The following is a 22,749-nucleotide window of genomic DNA, read 5'->3' as shown; positions in this document are numbered from 1 at the left end:
GGGCGCGGGGAGCCGCGGGCTCGCCTCACTGTAGACACGGGAAGACTGAGGCTCGGGGTGGGGATGGGGGTTGGGGGGAGGCCCCTGCCCGCGGACCCCCAACGAGTCCGGCCCCAGGCCCCTGCCCCCGACCACGGCGCCAAGGAAGAGAGGAGGACAAAAATATTTCCTTGGTGAGGGTGGAAGGAGGCCGGGTCCCGGGAGGGGAAAGTGGTTCTTAAGGAGGGGCGGGAAAGAAGGGCTGAGCGCGGACAGGCGCGTGGTCATTTGTAAGAAGTTTATTTCGACATTTAAAAAAAAGAGAGAGAGAACCCGAGGGCCTGCCTGCCCCCGGACGGAGGCTGGAGGTGGGGGCTGGGGGTCGGGGCGGTGGGCAAGCCCCCTTGACCCCTTCCTGCCTCGCCTGGGAGGGAAGAGGGCACAGGCCACAGACTCACTGATTCACGGACACGGTCACGGGCTCATGGGTCACGAATAAATAACTTCATATACACTTTGCACACCGTATGTACAGGTCTGCCGCGGGCCCCGGGCGCTGGGAGGGGGGCTCCACACTCCCCTCCGCCTGGAGGGGTGCGGGGAGAGGGCTGGGTGCACAGCTGGAGCACGGAGGGGGGAGCGGGAGAGAGTACAGCGTCGGGGTCGCCCCCACCCGCTCCCAAGGAGGGGCGGGGGCGGGGGAGGGGGGGAGCGCCTTGGGGAGCCGGCCGGGGGTGGGGGCCTGTATGTACACCCGGCGAGTGGAGGCGTGGAAGTGGCTCCCTGGTGGCGTGGCCGGGACAGAGCACGCCGAGGAGGGTCAGGGAGGCTCAGTCCGGGTCCGGGCCGCCGCAGACTTGGCATCTGGCCCTTCGGGGGACTCCAGGGAGGGCCGGCCAGGGGGCCCCCGGGGAAGGGGCGTGGAAACCCCGCGCCCGGGGAGCGGCAGGCGGCAGGGGCCCACGCAGAGCCCCGGGGAGGCGGCCGGGCGCTTCACCGAGGCTGAGCGGCGCGCGGGAGGACGCCGGCCAGCGGGGGCAGCGGCGGGGGCGGCTCGCTGGCGCCCTGGAGTCCGTGAATGAGGATGCGGGGCACCAGAGGTCTCTGCAGGGCGGGCGGCGGCGCGCTGGGCCCGCGGTACAGATACAGGGCGGCGCCGGGATCCAGGTTGGAAACTAGACTCTGCGGGTAGAAATAAGGCGACGGGAACATCCGCTGGAGCGCTGAGTAATTGCCCGCCTCCGCCAGCAGCTCCAACCCGACTGCCGTCTGTCGCTTCCATTTAGTCCTGGGGACCGAAATAAACGCGGACGGCGGGGTCAGGGCTGGGGCGGCCCCAGCCCCCTGGCCCTCGCGAGTGGAGTGCCCGGCCCAGAGCGCCTGCGGGGAGGCCAAGAGGGATCGCCCGAATTGGTTAATAAATAACATTTGTAATTTGCAAATAAATAATTCGCCCGTGTTCCGCGCATCGGCGGCTCCTTTCATCTTCCACCGGGCCTTCCGTGGTATTAACCCTATTTTACAGATAAGAAAACTGAGGCATGGGCCGTTTAAGAGCTGGTCTCCAACGAGGTAGAGCCCGGGCTGGCTGACCCCAGAGACCGGATTGTCACCTCACTACACTCTGCTCCGGGGATGCAGGGGCCCCTTGGAGTTGGGTGTTGGGGCTCCAACACTGAGGAAGGCGACCACCAGGGAGAGGATGGTGGGGACGGGAGCGTGGATCGCAGAAGCCCGTCCGCTAGCCGTGGAGAGGGGCGTGCCGCTGCAAACACCGCGAGGCGCAAGGCGGTGGTGATTCTGACACCCTCTTGGCCGCACCGGCTGCCCCCAGATCCGAGGCCTGGGAGGAGCCCCGCAGCGGACTGTGTGGCCCCGAATTCAGAGACCACCAGCCGAGTGTCTGCCGGGGGGCTTAGGGGAGGCAAGGAAGTCGAGGCCATGCTGGTTCATTGCCTGAGCTTTAGCCGGGACCCCTGGGTGCACCTGGCCAGGGAGGCTGGCCCAGCCGGCCATGGGCCCACCGAGGCTGGCTCAGCCACACCAACTGCGTTTCCCTCCCTGAATTATTCATCATCATCATAATTGTGTAATTACTGTAACGGGCCTTAATTATTGATGCCCGGAGCAGTAATCGGTATTTATTATTAATGGGGAGACGTGTTCTGAGGCTTGTTTATGGAAAGCACCACTCCAGCCTCCACTGAGTGTGTGAGCGTGAGTGAGGGTGTGTGTGACTGTATGAGCTGTGTCAGTGTGTGTGTGTGTGTGTGTGTGTGTGTGTGTGTGTTTTCATCCTGTGAATGTATTGTGGAGGGAGGTTAGGAAACGCCAATCTCCCAGTCACCCTGTCCCCAAGGAGCCAGAGCTGGGTCTGTCCCTTCCTTGGGTTTCCGGACGAGAAAAGCTGCCGAGGCCAGAAGAGCACCCCCCCCCCCGCCGCCCCGCCCCGCCTCGAGAGCTCAGACTGTGCCGGACAGCCACATCAGGGCTCCCCACTAGTTCCTCCCCGCCCCTAAACCCGTTCTGGACACTGAGGCCATCACCCCTCCCCAGGCCTGGCACTCCCACTGGGGGAGCTCAACGGCCCCAATATGGGCTAAGGCTGGCACCCGGGGCAGTCATCAGGACGCTGGCGGGTGCGGGCAGGCCTTAGGCCTCTCTGTTGGCCCCTGTGTCTGTCCTCCTGTTCTGCGGGGGGGGGGGGGGGGGGGGGGATGCCGGGGCACTGGAGACCAGTTCAGTTCTGGCGCCCTCCCTCACTGTGAACTTGGGGTAAGGCCTTCTCTCCTGGAGGCCTCAGTTTCCTTACTTTTGCTGAATAAGGAAAGCTCAGGGGCCCTCCCACCCACCGTTGCACCGTGGACTGGTGTATCCCATGGAGGGGCAGTTAGGAAAGGAGGCCCTTTGCGCCCCCCAGCCCCACAGCCAGGCCTCACCTGCGGTTCTGGTACCAGGTCTTGACCTGCGTGTCGGTGAGGTTGAGCGAAGCGGCGAGCTCCATGCGGTCCTGCACGCTCAGGTATTTCTGCCGCTCGAAGCTGCGCTCCAGCTGCGCCAGCTGATGGTCGGTGAAGGCCGTGCGGGCCTTGCGCGGCTTCTTCAGGCGCACAGGGGGGCTGTCCCGGGAGCTGGAGATCTCGCGGTCGCCCTCCTCCTTCACTGCGGAGACACAGCGGCGCGTCAGGGCCGGGCCTCGCCGCCTGCCCGCCGGCGCCCTCCCGCCCCAGCCGCCGGCCCCGCCGGCCCGCGTAAACGCGGCTCCCGGCCGCCGCGGTCCCGCCGCACTCCAGCGCGTGGGCCCGCGGCAAAGCCGCTGTTAGGCGGGACCTCCGGGGCCCCGAAACCAGGCCGTGAACCCTGGCGGAGGAGGAGGACGGATACCTCCGGGCACAAATGACCCAGAGCGAGGGACCAGGAGAACTCGACTCGCTCGCTCTCCGCCGCGCTCCCTGGAGGGATAAACGGAATAACCGTGATGGAGCCGAGCGACCGGCTGGAGCCGCGGCGGGGAGAAGGGGAGGGTTTGCAGCGGGTGGGCTGCTTAGGTGCGCGCTCAGGGGTGCGGGTCTGGGCCCCGCAGCTGCACCCCGATCTTCTGGCCGCGTGCGGACCAGGAAGGGAGGAAGCTGAGGGCCGGAGTGTGGGGAGAAAAACCCGCGTGGAGAGACAAAAACCTGTTCGGCCCGCCGCGAATCGTTGTCCTAGGAAATAAATTATTGTCCGCACATCTCGCCTGGCCCTGCCGGACGCGAATCTGTAGCGATCGCTTCCGCCGTCCCTAAGCCACCTACAAACTGCGCGGTGGAGGGCGGAGCGCGGGGCGCCGGAGCCGGGAGCCCGAGGCGCTTGGAAAATTACGCGGCGCGTTCGCCCCTCAAACGCGCGCGTCGCCGTGGTCCGAGTTTCCTTGTCCCTACGACGCCCGCTGTCGTGTGTTTCCGCCCCTCGATCGGGACACCCCGGCAGGGTCTCCCCCGCTCCGAAGGCCCAAGAATGGAACGGACAGGGCGGTTTCTTTTATCCCCCAGGCACCTTGGTTCTGGGTCGATGGCACCGAAAACGCACACTCGGGAGAGCCAACTCTGTGATCTCCCTGCTTCTCTCCCTAAAGTGACCCTACAACCCAAAGACCATGTCCCCCAGACTGGCTGCACCAGCTGGGGCTTCCCCCTCGTTTTCTGTTTTCTTTTATGGTGAGTTTCATTGTGCGTGGCGTTTGCAGTGACAGGGTTCAGCTGAATGCAAGTTGATTTCTCTCTGTAGGAAACAATAATCCGGTTAATTGAGCCACTAGGGAGGGAGACTTTTCAACCGGAAAGGCAGAGGTTCTGGGCCGGGGAGGGCCCGGGCCCTGGGTACTGGAAGGGAGGCAGGCAGGCAAGCAGGGAGAGCAACTGGCTCCCGAGAAACCCGGCCGTTGCCTCCCTCCCTCCGGCCTCCACCAGACTCCTTGCCCCCTGCCCCTGAGTTGAGGCCACCCTGGGACCTGGCCACCTCAGGAGGTGCGTTGGGGTGGGCGAAATTTGGGTTCTGTCTGTGCCCGAAGGTAAAGTTGAAACAAATGTGAGGAAACAATTATTCAAATCTCAAAATCGAAATCGTGGAAACCTTACTTTTTGATGGAAATGCCCGGACTATGAAAATCCCCAACTTCTTGTGGCTGAGGTGGGGTGTGTGTGTGTGGGGGGGGGGGTTGTTGAATTTGTGATGTCAGGAAGAACGGGGTGGATACACGGGCTTTCCTCTAATCCCTCTTTGGCACCGGCTGGAGCCTTTGGGTCCGCACTCTGTGCCTCTCAGCCTCAGCCTCCAGAACAGTCTCAGCCCAATGGGACCCCATGAACTCTGGTCTGGAAGCCGCATCTCAGTGCCCCAGAATTCCAGGCCCACCGATCCAGCCTACTCGGAGCAAGGCGCGGGCTTGATTTCTCCACGGACATTGGCTCCAACAGGCAGGACCTAGCGGCAGACCGCCTTACTTCAAAGCCTGGTCTCAGTTGCTTTCAGCGTGATGTTTGAGGAGCCTTTGATGCCGAAAACTCAGGATGGAACAGACCTTCCCTCTGTACCCTTCTTGGAAGAAATTATTCTTAGCATGGAAGGTGGATGGTAGTTGAATTGTTTAGATGCCCAGCCCGGCTGGCTTGCGTGCTCGGTGTGTGCGGCTCTCTCTCAGCAAGGTTTCCCAACACGGGCCCTGAAAAACTCACCTCCACGTTGGAGAACCGCTCCAGACATTGTCTTAGAGCATGTTTCCACTTTCTTGTTCACCCTGGAGCTTTGTAAGTGCAAAGACAGCAGTGCCTGGGGTAGGGGGTGGGGGTGGGGGTGGGCAGGGGTGCGGGAGAACTTCACCCCCCCTCCTCTGCTCCAAACCTATTTAAGTGATACGTGGATAGCCGGCCCTCATCACCTCCCTGATCAGATATCATCGGGGACAGGAGAAGAAAATTGATATTCCAATTATCTTAAACGAAATCTCAAAATCCCACCTACAGGCAGCGATATAAAAGGAGCCAAGAGCCAAGCTGTCTTTGACCCCCACCAGCAGCAGGATTCTTGCCCCTTACTCTAACCATAAAGCTGGGGTGTTGTTGGGAATTATAAATAATAAACTACCATGTTATAAATATATATTTACGTTGCCTACCTCCCCCCCCCACACACCTCCTATCTTTCTCCCAGGGAAGTTTTCTTTGCCTCTCTTAAACAGGCCCCAGGGGGGAGGGGCAAGGGTCACTGGGCCACATGCCTGTGGACCTCCTTTCTGGGTTCTCCAGCCCAACCAGCCCTTTTTCTAGGCATGGCTGGCCCCGGGGAAGCTGAAGGAGACTGGGCAGTTTCTGTGAGGAAGTGGGGGGCAGTGGGATGTGGAGTCGGGCCCCAAATGGGTTTTGGTTTGTGATCAGGGCTCGTCCAGAAATGAATTCTTAGTTGGGAAGAGAGTGTTCAATGAGCTTCCCTTAAATTCATATCAAGACTGAGTACAAATCAGGTACAGCAAGCAGGTGCAGGGCTCCTCATACAATAAAGAGGTTGCTTTTATTAGGGAAGGTTTGTCTCATGAAAATGTTCCCAGAATTGATCGTAAGACTGAAAGAACCCCACCAGACTCTAGTTTTCTGCTGGATGGGGGACACAGGGCTTTCTCCCTTGACACTCTGAGACTCCTTCCCCTCCTGCCTTCTGACCTCTTCCTAGAAAGAATTTTGCACCCCTGGCCTCACCAAGGTGGTGGCTGGGGGGTGAGAAACAAAATTAGAAGCTCTTTCCTTTCTTTCGTCTTTCCTCCCTTCCTTCCCTCTTTCCTCTTAATCCCAATCTCCACTTCCCGGTCAAGAGGGGACGTAAAAGAACCCACGACAACAAAAAAGATTCGCAGAAGGTAAAAAGGCGAGCAAAGGGGCCCCAACCCCAATAGAGGGGAAGTGGGGCTGGTCACTTGGGAGTCTCTGGGTCCCATACACAACCTGAAGTTGGATGCACTTGAAATCCAATTCAGTGAGAACCGTGGGGGTGGGCGCAGGGTCCTCCCCTCTCGACCAGACCTCTGAACCCACCAGCCACCCGGCTGCTGTTTCTACTTTGAAGTGAGCCTTTCTTTTGCATGATTCCCAGGGCCCACATCACATTGGGCCCGGTGGGAGGGGAACTCAGTTTCCCGCCTGGAAGTTCAGATTAAAGGGGGAAAATGCTGATTGTTCTCAAGGCTCCACCTGAAATGTCCTGCCAGGTTTTCACTCTTATAAAAGGCTGTTCAAACAGAACCCTTTGGATTTGCCATTGCTTCGGCAAGATTTTTTTTCCCAGAGAACCGCTAGCCTGAGAGGAACCTGTTCCCGCCCGCCAGTGCCGCTGGAAAAGTGGTCCCAGGTGAAGTTTAGAAAGTTGGTTTTGTGCATTTTGCAGACTCTCTCCTGGGGCACACAGTATCCCTCTTCTGCTTTCTCCGCCCGACTCTTTTTGCTCAAAGGCATAGCCATGGGGCCAGCTCAAAGGTTCAGACAAGACCAAAAGGTTCAGCCTGAGCCCCGGGGAACTCCAAGTGAGCACGTACATGTCCCTGTGCGTGTTTAGAAATACAGCAGTTCTTAGAAATGTAGCATGCCACCCCCCAAGGTTTCTCCTCCCGTTTTCTTACCTTTATACTCAGAGTCCGATGAGGCGTTGCTGCCACTTTTGTCCAGCTTGTCTCTAAAGTCCTCCCCAGCCTTGGCCACAAGACGGCCCCCAGGCTCAGGGGCGGCCGGCTGCCCGCTGCTAGAGTAGGGTGCACAGGCCGCTAGTGGTTTGCAGTCGGCAAGGATGTCCCTGATCAGAAAGGAGGAGGTCACGGTGCGCGACTGGGCTGGGGCCGAGAGCTGCCCAGGCTGCAGGTGAGAGTCCAAACCTGGGCCTGATGCCCCGCCAGGCCGCGGGGTGCCCGTCTCCAGACAGTCCCTTCCTGGTGAGGCTGGTGAAGAGCAGTCGCTGCTGCTCTCCGAGCGCGGACTCAGCTCCAGGGGCGAGCGGCAGTCCCCAAGCAAGGGGTCCCCCTTGGGAAGGGCGGGGCTGGCCGCACGGTGGGAGAGAATGGAGTCGATCCCAAAGCCATTGGAGCCTTCCATAGCCAAGCTGCGACCTGTCCTCCCCAAAAGCTCCCCACCCACCCCCAACCCCAGCCACCGCTGCCCCTGCCCCTAGCTGCGGGCTGGCATGGGGAAGGCGGGCAGGGAGCCTGCGGGCACCTTGGACGGAGTTCAGCCTTGGGGGAGCCGGGGAGCTCTGGGCCAACCTCCTCTGCGCATTAGATCCAAAAGGGCTCAGCGCGTCTTCTGCAGCATCGCGCCGAGCTGCCGAGCCGAGGGGGGGTGGTGGGAGTGTCAGGGAGGAATGGGAGGGAGGGTGCGCCAAGTTGGGGAGAGCAAAGGGGGAGATGGACGGCCTGAGCGCCCCTTTGGCACAGAAGAGATGCGAGGATGTTGGAATCTAAATAAAGAACGGCGTAAAAAAAAAAATCCAAACCGCACGCTTCCTCCAGGCTAGCAGTGGCCGAGGGCAGCGGGGTCAGAAGCGCGGATAGCTGCGGAGCCGCGCTACCAGCCGGCGGAACGGAGCGCACCTGGAGGCGTCAGCACCGCGGATAGCGGCAGCGGCGGCGGCGGCGGCCCGCGGCGCATGACGCTCCACCTGGCCAGGGAGGTCCTGTCGCCGCGCTCCCTCCGCTCCGGGGGCCCGTCAGCACCGAGGACAGCGCCTCCGGCTCCGCGGTTGCAGCTCTCAGCGCGTCCTCCGCGCGCGCCTTCGCCTCCCCCCCTTCCTTTAAAAAATGAACTTGTGTCACTTTTACTTTGGGGCTGGGGTTTTTTTTTTTTTGTTTCTTTTTTTTTTCATTGTGTTGTGTGTTTTTTTTTTTTTAAAGGGGACTCGCCCACGTGTCCCCGGAGTGATGACGCTGATTGGCTCCGGCCGATTTTGGGGGTGATGTCACGGCTCCGCAAGCCGCTGCCCGATTCCCTTTCAGTTTGATTAAAAGAGACACTGAATTAATTACAGCACAGACCCAACTGTTTACCGGCGATTTCCACACGGTTTGCTTTCATTAGGCCGGTGATGAGGCTCCTAATGAGGGTGATTAGCCGAGGGGGGCACGGGCTGGCGAGGAGGGGTCCGAAGCCGGCTGCCGCTGCCGGTGGGTCGGGATGGGAGGTTTTTTAAAGTTTTCCCCTACCCTCTTCTACAGTTATTCAAATTACTCGTCCGTGGGGCTGTCAGAGATCCTTTCTCCACAACCACCCCCCCCCAACGGCCCGCGTTTTTCTTCCTCCAGAGAAAGGGACTAAACCCAGTAGAGAAGGAAGTGTGTGTGTGTGTGTGTGTGTGTGTGTGTGTAAGCCCTAAACTGGTGTGGGGAAGAGATTTCGGTTTAAGACACATTGTTTCGGGGCGCTTCCGTTGGGCTCTAGATGTTTCCCGCCTAGGACTTTTGCAGCCCTCTGTCTGCTCTCTTTGGACCCCGCCGGCCTGGCAGGGCTTTGGGAAAGCCTGGTGTCAGCCCGGAAACGGGGCGGCAGGATGGTTTTGTTGCGGGGCGAGAGCGGAGAACGTGGGAAGATCCTGCCTGGGACATCGAAGACCCCGAGAAATGTGTGTGGCCCCAGGGAAGCAGCGCCCCGAGCGAAGAAGGCAGGGACCCCGACCCGGCCTGGTGTCCCGGGGCACCCACCGGCTGTTTTTGTGCCTCCTAACAAGGACGCGAAAGAGCTTCCCAGGGCGAGTGTAGACGTCTGCAAACGGCTTCTTTACTCCGCGCGCAGCTGGAGCTTGCCCCGGGATGTGTTTTCAAGGCAGCGCTGGAAACACTGTCTTTTCATTGTGAATAACGCGCCCCCTCGCCCTCCCCACTGCCCCAGCCGCGGTGCTCCAGTTAGGCGCCCTTCAGGGGTTGGCCTCCGGTGTCGGGGCCCAGGGCGGCGGGCAGATCTGAAGGGCGTGTGGGGCCTGGGTCCCCTTGGCACGGCCCCAGGGACCGCGACCCGGGTCTGTGGTCGAGGGCGGAGAGAGCCGAGCTGGCGCGCCTGCAGCCGGCCCCGCGGGCCCGAGGCGCCCTTCGCCAGCTCCGTGCCGGGAGCCCGGCCTTCCCCGCGGGCCTGCGAACGACCGTTTCCCCTTCCCCACGGGCCCCTGGAAAACTACCCGGACCCGCGTCGGAGACCACGGGGGAACAGTGAGGCCCCCGCATCCCCCCCAAACCCGAGACTCGGCCCGTGGGAGCCCCGCGCGGCCCGGCGAGCAGAAACTTTCTTCTTCCTCCAGCGAGGTTGGCGGTGGCCTCACGCCTGGCTCCCCGCGCTCTCCCCCTGCGCCCGCCGGCAGATTGGAAGCGGCCTCGCCGCCGGCCGGGCTGGGAGCGAAGACGGGCGGCTCCCCGGGGACCGCGGGCCCCGCTCGGCTGCAAGCTGTCGGGGAGGCGGGAGGGCGGGCGCCGAGGGGCCTCGAGCAGACAGGCCCCCCGCCCCGGCTGGGCCGCGGTTGCAGTGGGCGCCTCCCCGCCGCAGGCCGGCCGGCAGGTCGTTCATTTTCGTTAGGTGGATTGGGAGGGGGACATAAATCACAAGGGCCCGGCAGCCCCCACCTTGGGCCTGGTTCCTGCTCTGGGCGCCTCTGGAGGCTTTTCCACTCCACTCTCTCACCCCACCCCTGCTCTTGGGGCCTAGCGGCTGCATCTCCGGAGCAACCCCACCCCCACCGGCTACTCAAGGTCTCAACTCAGGTCAACAGGATCCCCCACCCTGGGCTTCTTAGAGGGTCAGGCTGCTCCCCAAGGCCCCGATTCATGGACCCCGCCAGGTCACGAGAAAAACACTGTCCTGCTCTGGCCCACAGGTGGGTCTTGAGCGGCCCCTGCCCTGGGCGGATCTGCGTCTGGCAGAGCACGGACCTTTTCTGGCCTCCTGGTCTCAGGCTGGGGTTTGGATCCCGCACCCGGCGAAAACCAAGCCACCGCGAAGCCTTCAGTAGCGCTGGGCACCGCGTCCGCGGGGGGATCGCAGCCACAGCAGGATGTGAGGTGTGCGTGTGCGAAAGAAAACCTTTTACGGTTGAAAAGAACAGCAGGAACCCCAACTTCCTGCAGCCCTGGCGGGCTTCTCAGCACTCCTTGGAGCCCAAGAATAGTTAGCAAGTTGTTAGGGTACCATCATTAGTGTTGAATTATCACGGTCTCTTCTAATATAGAACACGGTAGGCAATTTATTTCATTTGGAATTTTGTCTGACATTCAGCATCTCTCATTAATCTCGTTTTATTCCTATCTGGCTGTTTCCAGCTCCACCACCAGGCCTCCCCCTGTCTCTTTGCCCCATCCCCTCTCTGGCTCTTGCGTGGAGGCCTGTCCAGAGCCCCAGAGGCTTGTGTGTGCTCCCCTGAGTTCCTGGTTAGCTGGGAAGGCACCCAGGAATTGGCATTTGCCTAAGCTTCCCGGGGGAGGGGAGTTCCTGGGGGGATATAAGGGCTTTGAGGTCCAGCAAAGCTGAGTGGGGACCATAACAAGTGACTTAATATCCGAAAGCTCCCTTTACATAGCAGGAAGCAGACCTCTCTCCCTCTCCCCAGCCCAGTCCCCTGCCCTTGGCTGTCTTGGCTCATCTCCCCCAGGAGGGAGACGGCCTGGTGGAGGGGCATGGGGCTTCAAGGGAAGTAAAGCGAGGGAGTGTGACAAGGGCACCTTCTCAATGGAGCTCCCAGGACTACTCCGTCTAAACCAAGGGCTGGAGCTGCTACTCCAGCACCCAGGCCCCCTTTTCTGGATTCCAAACCCACCTCCCCACCCTCTCCAACTCATGCTCTGTCTCTGTCTCTCTCACAAATAAATAAACATTTAAAAAAAGTTTATTTATTTTTGAGAGAGACAGAGCATGAGCCGGGGAGGGGCAGAGAGAGGGAGACACAGAATCTGAAACAGGCTCCAGGCTCTGAGCTGTCAGCACAGAGCCCGACGCAGGCCCGAACTCACGGACCGTGAGATCATGACCTGAGCCGAAGTCGGACGCTTCACCGACTGAGCCACCCAGGCACCCCTGAGGTTGCTTTAAAAAACAAACAAAACCAACTTCAGCCCCCCCTTGGACCCAGGTCCCAATCCACTTTTCCACAGACAGAGAGATACCCACCGAGAAGGAGCTGTCACTCTTCTCCAGGGGCAGGAAGGACATCATCGGAGCAGACCAGTCTTCAGAAGACCTGAGCCCTGGCCCCGCCCTTACTCTGGACAGAGCATCTCTCTTGCCTGGACCTCAGCTTTCCTTTTTATACAAAGACGTTAAACATCAGAGGTTTGTAGTGAGGGCCACAGGTGGAAGAGGCCCTTGGATGGCAATGAAGCGGCCTGCCTATAGAATCTACATCCTGCTTCACCTGGAGCTCTTGGCTTGGGTTTGGCCTTGGGTCAGGGATGGGCCTGATTGCTTCCGGGCCTCCGGCTGGGCCACGGTTCTTACCAACTCCTTCTTCCCAGCTTCACCTCTCTCTCCACTGAATGCTACCCGCCCCCAGCACGGAGGAGGGATTGTCCTGGCCACACACGGGGCAGATGTGCCCAAAGCTTGGTGAGAATGATCCTCAGGTCTTCTCGGCTCACAAAGAATTGTGACTTGAATACCACTCAAGGTTCTGGGTAACTGGGGCTAAGGGCAGGACAGTGTGGCCTGGGAGTAAAAAAAAAAAAAAATATGGCATCAGGGGTGCCTGGGTGGCTCTGTTGGTTAGGTGTCCGACTCTTGATTTCAGCTCAGGTCACGATCTCTCAGTTTGAGGGTTCAAGCCCCACACAGGGCTCTGCGCTGACGGTGCGGATCCTGCTTGGGATCCTCTTTCTTCCTCTCTCTCTGCCCCTCCCCTGCGCTAGCTCACACACGCTCTCTCAAAAATAAGTAAGTGAACTTAAAAAAAAAAAAAAAAGGAAGGGTTCAAAAAAATATTGCACTAAAGTATTGTTTGTCTTGGTTCCTGAATTGGGGGGCAGTCCTGTAAATTTTGTGCCTTAGGCAAGGGCCTTATCTGCCTTAGTCCCAGCCGTGGTCCGTGGTCCCAGCCCTGTGCTGTAACCTTGAGCACCTTCGGAGCCGTGTTTTTTTCAGCTGTGAGATGAGGACGATGTTGGCCACTTTACGTGGTCTTCACGAAGGCTCCGCCCTGGGCTCTGATCCTGGAGAACAGCGGTGATGCAATTCGTGGTCCCAACCACAACCAGAGACTTTTCTCTGGCAGGTTATCTTGTTCGCTGGCCCCCACCTCAGAGGTCAGCTCCCCTCTTTGCCCAGGGCCTTCCAACTAAAACCTGTCTTTAATGTGGAGTGGGCACGGGACCTGGATGATATAGGCCAGGCCCGGATGCTAATAGCTCTCTGCTCTGCAAACAGATGGGTTGGACAAGGATTTGGGCAATTTGTGGGCCGTCAAGGTCACACTGTTCTCAACCATTTGTGTTGGTTTAGCTCAAAACCCCATGGAGCTCCTGAAACCAGGAAGACAACATATTCTCTATCTTCCTCTCTTCCTCCTCCCTTCCTTCCCACCTTTGTACCCTCCCCGCTTTTTCTTTCCCTTCCTCCCTCCCTCCCTCCCTTCCTTTTATCCTTTTGAGCATGCACTCTGGCCTGTGCACCATGCTAGATGCTGGCGATGCCATGGGGAATGTGACAGAAAGGCCCCGACTCATGGATCCAACAAGAGCAATGGTGCCCGTCAACCCAGGCTTCTTTTCATAGATAATTTCTCATCTGTGGATTCAAATTTAAAAGTTACCGGGGCACCTGGGTGGCTCAGTTGGTGAAGCGTCTGACTTCAGCTCAGGTCATGATCTTGAGGTCTGTGGGTTCGAGCCCTGCGTCAGGCTCTGTGCTGACAGCTTAGAGCCTGGAGCCTGCTTCGGGTTCTGTGTCTCCCTCTCTCTGCCCCTCCTCTGCTCTCGCTCTCTCTCTCTCTCAAAAATAAATAAACATTGAAAAAAATCTAAAATTTACCTGCATTCAGTCCTAGGAACCTGTGTAAAAAGCCAACCTAGTTTCCTTCCTTCCTTCCTCCCTTCCCTCCTCCCTTCCTTCCTTCCTTCCTTCTCTCTGTCTTTCTTTCTTCCTTTCATGATTTCAGGCATCAAAGCATTTCCCAAGTACAAAAGAAATGCAGCAAAAAGATTGTTTTGGTCCAAAAAGCCCAATGCGAGAGAAGGTAGCTGTTTGGAAACAGACCTGTCTGGCTTCAGTGAGGTTCACTTGGGCACCTGCACGGCTGGTCTGCTTGCTGCCATGGAGATGTGCCTTCCCTAGACCCCAAACCTGTGATTTCTAAACCAGCACCAGTTGAGGCGCTGGGATGGGTGAACCAAAAAGCCAAGCCATCTCTGTCTAGATCCCGGGGCCAACCCTGGAGACTGGGTTTAGATCTATGACCCACCAGTATGGCTTCCTCGGCAGGCTTCTGGCCACCCCCTGCCAGACAGGAGCAGAAATCACCATTGGCTCACTGCCCCCAGCCCTGATGAAAATGCCGCACAACAGACTCCGGAACCCCATCTCTTTTCCTCTGGCCAAGGAAACAATGGATCTGGTTCTATGTCGGAGACAGAGACGGAGAGGGAGAGGGAGGGGCGAGAGGAGAGAGTGAATGAGGCTTGGGCTCTGGTTTGAAAATCCGGAAGTGGGGGCACCTGGGTGGCTCAGTCGGCTGAGCATCCGGCTCTCCATTTCAGCTCAGATCATGATCTCATGGTTCATGGGTTCGAGCCCCACATTGGGCTCTGTGCTGAGCCTGGAGCCTGCTTGGGCTTCTAGCTCTTTCCCTGTCTCTCTCTGCTCCTCCCCCGCTAGCTCTCTCTCTCTCAAAAATAAACTTAAAAAAAAAAAAATCTGGACGTAGACTGGAGGCCGTCTACGAAAATAAAAGCTGACCAACCACCCAGGAGGTCTGTCCCCATGCTACCTTGGCTGCTAAGTCACTCTGCAACCCTCCAGTCTTCTCGGGCCGGACTGGATGCTTGCTCAAGCCCTTCCCTGTTCACGAGTCCTGTTTCCAGAGTCCCCATCTCAACACCCCACGCCTGCACTCGCTCCCCTTTTTGCCGAGTGATCATCGGCACAGACACGGCCCCCTCCCACCTCAGAGGGCACTTCAGGGCATTTCCGGCTCACCAGGTGAGGGTCCAGCTGCTAAGGACTAAGCTAAGCTAAGTTCTCCCCATTTCCGCCCGTCTCGGAGAAGTCGTTTTAGGGGCACGCTCTGGGCCATGTGGTGGACTGGCCACTGGCCTGGGGCTCGCTCACTGACTGCCCCCAGGCCTCCTTGGACATCTGCTTTGGGGAAGTCAAGGCCCCTCCTGGCTGGAACCTTCAGGGACTGGACCCTGGGTCTTGAAGGGCAGACACAGCAACCCCAGTTGTGCTGGCCCCCTGCCCCCACCCCCGCAGCCAGGGTCCAATGCAAGCAGCACAAGTGTTTGGGGGACGCAACGAGATACCCAAGACAGATGAAGCAGACCGGAATCTGACCCGGGGCTCGGTGTGGGCACGAATAATTAATGAGGAGGGAAGGACGGAGCTGGGGGAGGGCGGTGGGGAGGGAAGGGCCAGGGACTTCCGCGGTCTCCACTCGGGCCTGCCAGCGGGTGGCGCTGTAGGACAAGGAGCTGAGGGACTCTCGGAGGCGAGCCGCTCAGGCCTGGGTGGGAGCTCCCAGAAGCTGGGACCTCCAGGACAGGACAGGGGGAGCCGCTCCCAGGGCACCTGTCACAGCCCCAGAAAGTCTCCCAGCACGGCGCGACCCACCCTGCTGGGGCGCGACGTGATCGCATAAGCGAAAAGAGACGTCCGCTAGCTTTTTCTGGCCAACTCCATCCTTCCCCTTGGCCCGGGTCCTTGGAAAGAAAAGCAGGCCTGGAGGGGCCACATCCGGGCATCTCTCTCTTTGCCACAGCCGAGCTTGCCCCGCCCGGCCTTCCGCGGACAGAACCTAATTTTCGGGTCCTTCCGGAAATTCTGCGTCCTGATGCCCCCCCTTCCTCTTTCTGTAGGGGGCATGAGCAAAACAGTGGGTTCAGTTCAAAATACCTTCACCTTCCTGATGTGTCTGGACACAAAGGCTTTTTGTTCCTTTGAAAGCACACTCTCATCCCTCAATTGTTGATAGGATTCCAGCTGCCCCTTTCACTGTGATTTATTTATTAAAAAAATTTTTTTTTAATGGTTATTTATTTTTGAGAGAGAGAGAGAACGAACACAAGCGGGGGAGGGACAGAGAGAGAGGGAGACCCAGAATCCGAAGCAGGCTCCAGGCTCTGAGCTGTCAGTCCAGAACCCAATGCGGGGCTCCAACCCACGAACTATATGAGATCATGGCCCGAGCTGAAGTCTGATGCTTAACCGACTGAGTCCCTCAGGCGCCCCTGTGCTTTAGTGATAAGATAATTCACATTAATCTATTGCTTAAAAGTGCCAGACTTAAAAGTGAGTTAGTCATGCTGTACACAGTCTTTAATCGTTATCTAGCTCGAGGAGATGTCCTACACTGTCCTGCCTCACAGACGAGGCATAGAGAGGTTGAGACACTTGGTCGAGGCCACACAGGAATTAGTTGAGGGGGCCAGGTCTCACGCTCTCGGCCACGTGCGATGGCTGCCGGCTCAGTGGCCGGGTCCCGTGGGCTCTCTTGTGCTCCCACACCAGGCTCGCTGCTCCCTGTGGGGTCACAAGGCTTCAGGGTGGCTTTGGCCAAAATCAGTGGGGATGCTTGTTCCTCTCGGACTCGTGCGGCGGGAGGAGGATTTCTGGCCCTTGGAGTAGGTTGGGGTCTGACAAGGCCCTGGCTGGGCCAGGTTCCTGAGTGGTGTTGGTATGTGTGGGATTTGTATGGAATTGGGACGCATGTGTGGAGTGGGGAGGGCTGATCGAGAAATGCAGTCAGACTCGTCAACACCAGACTTGGATGTCCCTCCCTGCCCAGCACTCGGCCTGCAGGGCGCGTGAGCCATAGTGGACATTCCTGCGGGGGGTCCTTCCACGGATATCACGGGCACTTACCGTATGTCGGGCCCTTGGGATCTTAGGTCCCCGATCCCTCGCCACATCCCTGCTAGAGGAGGGACCGGCAGTGAATAAGGTGTCATTGTTTTGTAAGGAGTAAAACAAGCCGGTGTGAGTTTCACTGGTGGCTATTTCGCGGAAGACCTTTTGCGCAGGGGACTTGATGTTGGCGCGAAGATCTGGATGACAGGAAGCGATGGGCAGGTGACAGTCGGGGGCCCAGGTGTTCCAGGGAGAAGTGGAAGCAGACAGAAAGCACAAGGCAGGAGCAAGGGCCGTGGGCCGGGTGAGGGGTGTGGAGGTTCCTTCGAGAGCGACGGAAGCTGCTGGAATGCTAAGGGGCTACTCTGTGGAGAATATGGTTGGGAGGGGAAGGGTTGGGATGTTTGGGAAGAGGCGTTGACAGGCTGCTTGCTAGACTCGAGGTGGGAGAGGATGCTCCAGCAGGTCGACGGTGGTGTCACCCAGGAGAAGGGAAAAACGGAGGGAGAAACAAATTTGGCGGGGAGAAAGGGAAGTCAAGTGCTCTGTCTCGTCTGTGTTGGTTTGCGCCGAACAGCAGACGCTTGAGTGGAGACGTCAAGCGGGCAGTTGGGTAAGTGAGTCTGAAATCCCGGGGAGAGCTCTGGGCTGAAGAGGAGTCGTTGGAATTTTCAGACGAGAAAAGGGATTTAAAACCTCGAGGATGTGCCCGGCTTCATACAGACACGGCGGGGACGTGTCAGAGAAGGTAACGTGCCTCGAAGAGCGTCCGGGTCAGAACGCCGTCGGAAGAGGGTGACGCTGGTCCTTGCTACTGGCTTGCTGATCGTCAAATAAAGATACAGCGGGAGGGGGACAAATAGCACTTTTCATTTAAAATAGACCGATATACGATTTGTGGGGAGAAGGCAAGAACACGCGGAGAGATTGGGGTCAGAAGCACGCGGGAGTTTGGCCGAACTCAGGAGTCCTCAGCCCGTGCATCGTCAGCCCACCTACTGGCCCGGAAGACTGTCTCCTTTGGGCCGGGGTTGCCCTTCCAAGGTCAGCCTGGCTGGAGAAGCCTGTGTTGGCCTGTGTGTGTGATTGACATGTCCCCGGCGTGGAGGGCGTCGGGGGAAGGCCCTGAGTCAGGAGCACGGGCTCTTCCCATTCACTGCCAGGGGCCCCAGAGAGAGAATACCGGCATGGTGAGACATCAGGCATCCCCCAAAGAACAGTTACACTCGTGTTCAGAATATAAAATGAGGGCTTTTCAAGCACGTTACTGTCACACTTTCTGCAGGAAATACACAGGTTGTTCTTAACGCTCAATGGGCAGAGCGTAGGAACCGACCCTTAGCTCGGGGTCTAACATCTGCCTTGTCATTCGGGCTCATCAGGTGAGGGCTTGAGAACCGAGGGTGGGTGGGTTCCTGGAGGAGGGGGAATCCCTAGGTTGAGGGTTGGGGGGGGTGGTGAGTAAGTATTGGCTGACCTGAGAAGGATTGGCCACCTACGACCTGAGTCTGAGGTCCTTGCCAAAGCAGAAGCCACGTAAAAATGGCGGGGGGTGGGGGGAGTCTAACGCGAGCTGGGGCGAGGAAGGTGAGTCCTTCGGGAGTTTTCTACCGTGTCAAGAAGGCTTTAGGGGTGGGTGTAGTTGCCCATCCGCAGGGTCCCCTGGCGCACCGCGTGCTCTTCCTGGTGGGCTTTGATTGCTCTCTGGCGGTCCGCCTCGGTGCAGAAAGTATCAAGATGGGGGGGCACCTGTGGTTAGAAGGGAGAGCGGGTCAGCGGGCATGAGGCTCCTCCCAGGGGCTCCCGTCCTCTCCTTGCCCGCCCCCTCCTTCTATCTTAGAGCCAGAACACAAGTCATCTGTGAGGGGAAGATGTAAGGAGGAAGTGCTGGGCTGTGAGCACCGTGGCACTGAGGGGGTGACGGGCCACGGACAGAAGGCAGGCTTTCTTTCTTTCTTTCTTTCTTTCTTTCTTTCTTTCTTCTTTCTTTCTTTCTTTTTGAATTTTTAAGTTTACTTATTTATTTTGAGAGAGAGTGCAAGCAGGGGAGGGGCAGACAAGGGGGTGGGGAGAGAGAATCCCAAGCAGTTTCCACGCTGTCAGCGCAGAGCCCGATGCAGGGCTCGAACTCACGAACTATGAGATCATGCACTGAGCTGAAATCAAGAGTCAGACGCTTAACTGACTGAGCCCCCCCAGGCGCCCCCCAGCATGTTTCTTTCTGTCCAACTCGTTGCCAGGGCAGATGTGTGTGTGTGTATGTATGTGTGAGATAAATATCACCTGACGACTGGAGTCCCCGTGCAGTGGGACCCAACAGCCTGCACCGCCCTTCATCTGCTGAGTTTCCACCATGAAAACCCCCAAACAACCCGCCCTCTCCAGGGGGTACCTCCTGACCCAGTCAGTGCTCCTTCCTGGGGGTCCACTCCAAGCACGGCCTGCCAGGGGGCAGCCGCCCAAGGAGATAATAGTACCAGGACCAGAGTTCAAGAATGCCACCCTTCCGGAGGAAACTTGAGACACGGATCCAACCAGCGTCTCTTCGGCTACAATGTTATGCAATCAGTATTCCAGTCTGCCCTTCCTTCTCAAGAAATGTTGGTGGGCGAAAACCCCTCCTGTCTCCTGGGTCTGTTATGTCACCTCCAATAGCAAGAAAACCCCCCTAAAATGGCATTTCTCCTTTAGGATAACCTATGGGAGGCCCAGGGTAGGAAGGTTTTGTGCCCCTTCCTTCTTCCTCCCTCCCTCCCTCCCCTTTCCTTCCTTCCTTCTCCTTCCTTTCTTCCTCCCTCCCTCCCTCCCTCCCTCCCTCCCTCCCTTCCTTCCTTCCTCCTCTCACGCATTCATGCAACACATATTTATTGAGTAAATAAATATGTGCTCTGTGCCAGGCACTGGGGATACAGCAGGAAACAAGAGGGATTTTCTGTCCACTCAGGGAGGAGCAGACAGAGGCAATAATTATGCAACTGTTTCATTAGAACTGAGACAGGCAGGCAGGGGTGTGCAGTGAGCACACACAGCATGAGCTCAGCCCTCAAAGGGAGTCAGGACTCCCCCCCCACCCCCCGCCCTGGAAGAGACGTGAAGGGGAGGCTGGAAGGGTGAGCAAGTTTCCCAGGCTAAGGGGACAGCATGCGCACTGGCACCCAGGCCCACGGGAGCCCCAGCTCACAAGGGGACGGGGATGGCAAGAGTTCCCTTTGGGTTTGTAGGAGCAGCTGAAGGCTCTTCAGGATGACGAAGCAGGACCCACTCTTGTCAAGAATCCAGGCCCGGGGCCACCCTCTGGGGTGGGTAGCTAAGCCCCAGTGCCGCGGGCAGCCTTTCAGGGTGGAAAGGCGAGGGAAAGGAAAGACGGGGAAAGGATAAGATAGTAAAAGACAGTAGTTAACAAGGAGGAGCTTGGGGCCCCGTATGGTGGTGCCCGTCTGGGAACAGAGGCCTGGGACCTCCCCACCCCCGGGAAAGTCATGACCCTTAACCAGAGCTTGTGGCCCAACTGGTTGCCTGATGGCAGAGAGCCGGGTGATGCCTCTACCGAGCCCAGGTGCAGGGCTGATGTGACCTCCTGGTCCCCTGCAGCCTGATCTGCCGCCTTGCTCTGGGACACCGCCAGGCTCCCCCGGTCCAGGGTCTGGGCCACCCCTCAGGGTCAGCCAGACCCTTACTGTGGGCTGTCTGGCCTCAGGTCCAGGGGCTGTGTGCCCGCCATCAGGGTACCTGAGGGCCCAATGGGATCCAAGCGGACTGTGCCCATCATTTTACAGACGAGGGGACCGAGGCCCAGGGCAGTGTGTCCAGGGTTGGGTGCACAGGGAATCGGTGTCGGAGACACTGTTGTAGTCTCCACCCCACCCCCACCGCCCGGGGCACTAAGTTGTGGATTCTTTCTAGAAAATTCTGCAGCAGCCACAGCTCGCGCTGTGTCTGGGTGTCCCCTCCCCCCACAACTCGCTCATGAGGTTGAAAGGGAGTAGGGGGTTACAGACGCTCGTTAGGAGCTCATAAAAGTCAGCTGGTGGCGGGTTGATTTAGTTGTTAGTGCAAGACAGAAACCATGTTCTTCATTCTCGGGCAGGTAGACCCCTTTGGAGACTCTGCAGGAAGCCATGGGCCCTCTCCCTGGGGAGGAAAATGCCCCAAGTCCTAACACACACGACGGTGTGGGTCGTCACTTCAAGATTTGCGGACCCTGTGGACCGTCTGGGGCAGCGCTTCTGGGAGCCAGGGCAGCCCCAGCCTCAGGTTGTGAGTTTCTTGGATGTGCATCAAGGTCATCCAGGGCTCTTGGAACCCAGGCAGAGCCGGAGGTGCCACAGGCCCCGGGGCTCAATACCTGTGCTCAACTCGTTTCGATCAATCCAACCACGATCTCGTTCTCACCTCCATCTCCAGGTTCAGAAAAGCCACCAAGTGGCCATGCAAACGTTATCGGGAAGAGAGAAGACCCCACACTTTATGGAGGAGGAACATAGCCAACAAACAAAAGGCTTCCGAGGTGCGCCTTTGTGCCCCTTCTGGGCAAGGGATGGCTTGATGTTTACACGGTGACATGATTTTCCTGACACCCATGCTTTGCAAGAAGGCAGCCAGGGATGCTCAGGAAGGCTGGCACTCTGGGTCTCCAGAGGCGTCATGGGCACCTTGGCTGATTCAGAGGCCCAGCCGGCTGGGACTCTTAGGTGTCCGCGGTCTCCTGTAGCATTCAGAGTGGCAATAGTGTCCTCCTTGGTGGCCAGCCACCAATGGCTCTTGACAGGGAAGTATAACTCCATAGCCCACATCTCTGCTATTTCCGTGCATCCCCCCACAGCCCCCCCAAAAAGATATGTCCACCACTGGAATCTGTGGATGTGATCTTATTTGTAAAAAAAAAAAAAAAAAAAAAAAAAGGTCTTTGCAGATGTAATTAGTTTAAGGATCTCAAGATGAGAACATCCTGAATTACTCAAGAAGGTTCTGATTCCAATGACAAGGATGCTTGAGACAGGAGACATAGATACAGAGTAGAGGGCCATGTGAAACCCTCTGAAGTTATCGCCGCAGCTCAGGGGTGACAGGAGCCACCTAGAGCTGCAAGAGGCAAGGAAGCCTTCTTCCTTGCCCACGACTTCCTTCTCCCATGACTGGTGGGAATGCAGCCCTGCTTAAATCTTGATTTTGGACTTCTGGTCTCCAGAACTGCCAGAGAATAAATTTCTATTGTTTAAGTCGCCACGTTTGTGGTAGTCTGTTATGGCAGCCTCAGGAAATGAATACCACCTCCAAGCCAGTTCTCTGGGCAGCTCAGTAGGCGGGAATGGTAGATGGTGCTGATGGCATTTGATGAGTGGTAGTGAATTTGGTGTTGATGGCGGGTAAGTGTTGGGGGTGGGTGGTGTTGATGATAGGTGGTGTTGATTTGGTGTTGATGGTGGGTGGTGTTGACAGTGGGTAGTGTTGACGACGGGTCGTGCTGATGTGGGTAGTGTTGATGGTGCATAGTATTGATGGTGGGTGGTGTTGATTTGGTGTTGATGGTGGGTGGTGTTGACAGTGGGTAGTGTTGACGACGGGTCGTGTTGATGTGGGTAGTGTTGATGGTGCATAGTATTGATGGTGGGTGGTGTTGATGGTGGGTGGTGTTGATTTGGTGTTGATGGTGGGTGATGTTGATGGTGAGTGGTGCTGATGATGGGTGGTGTTGATGGTGGGTGGTGTTGATTTGGTGTTGGTGGCAGCAGGCTCAGCACTCACTCTCATCTTCTGAGGAGATGGCAGAAGGATCCAGCCCCAAGGAGCTGCTCAGCTTAGAGACGATCAGGTTAAAACCAGCACAGAGACAAAAGAGACCCGTGGAAGAAATTTCCTTTTTGCCAGTCTCCTCTTACTTAGAAACTTTGGTGAGAAAGAAACGATCATTCATCCATTCATCTCAAAACTATGGATTAAGTACCTACTAGGTGCCAGGGAAGATGCACACCTTTTGTACTTTGGCGTTCCCTTTGGTTTTCTAAAGGGGTATTTTGGGCGTGGGAGCCTCAGCCCAGTGACCGATCGTGCGCATTCTGGCACCCATTATGTTTTCGGCCACACTGTGTGCCGCATGAAGTCTCTGATATCCGTGAATTCCCATTCCAGCTGGAACCTTGTGGAGTTAAGTTGTCCAAGATAGGGGAGCTCAAGCTAGTGCCCAGCCCTGGAGCCCTGAGGCGGGCTCTGCATCTATCCTGTTCAAGACCCC

At 57.9% G+C, this 22,749-nt stretch overlaps 2 protein-coding genes across 2 annotated transcripts in view; both read right to left on the bottom strand.

The window, feature by feature from the left end:
- Nucleotides 1-263: 263 nt before the first annotated feature.
- BARHL1 (BarH like homeobox 1) lies at nucleotides 264-7,606 on the bottom strand. Its single transcript, XM_023242914.2, has 3 exons — nucleotides 7,124-7,606; nucleotides 2,919-3,141; nucleotides 264-1,267 (listed from the first exon to the last, which is right to left on the bottom strand). Exons 1-3 carry the CDS (start codon nucleotides 7,587-7,589, stop codon nucleotides 973-975), a joined length of 984 nt encoding a protein of 327 aa, XP_023098682.1. The 5' UTR covers nucleotides 7,590-7,606; the 3' UTR covers nucleotides 264-972.
- An 8,362-nt stretch (nucleotides 7,607-15,968) lies between these two features.
- CFAP77 (cilia and flagella associated protein 77) overlaps nucleotides 15,969-22,749 on the bottom strand; it is a 131,843-nt gene continuing 125,062 nt past the window's right edge. Inside the window, exon 6 of the mRNA XM_023242912.2 lies at nucleotides 15,969-18,266. Within this exon, the coding sequence (XP_023098680.2) occupies nucleotides 18,144-18,266 (123 nt within the window). The 3' untranslated portion in view covers nucleotides 15,969-18,143. The remainder of the gene's footprint in view (nucleotides 18,267-22,749) is intronic.

This window comes from Felis catus, chromosome D4 (assembly GCF_018350175.1).
Source record: "Felis catus isolate Fca126 chromosome D4, F.catus_Fca126_mat1.0, whole genome shotgun sequence".
NCBI classification, from domain to species: Eukaryota; Metazoa; Chordata; class Mammalia; order Carnivora; family Felidae; genus Felis; species Felis catus.
Note: the sequence above shows the minus strand (reverse complement) of the source record. Positions and strands in the feature narration are given on the sequence as shown.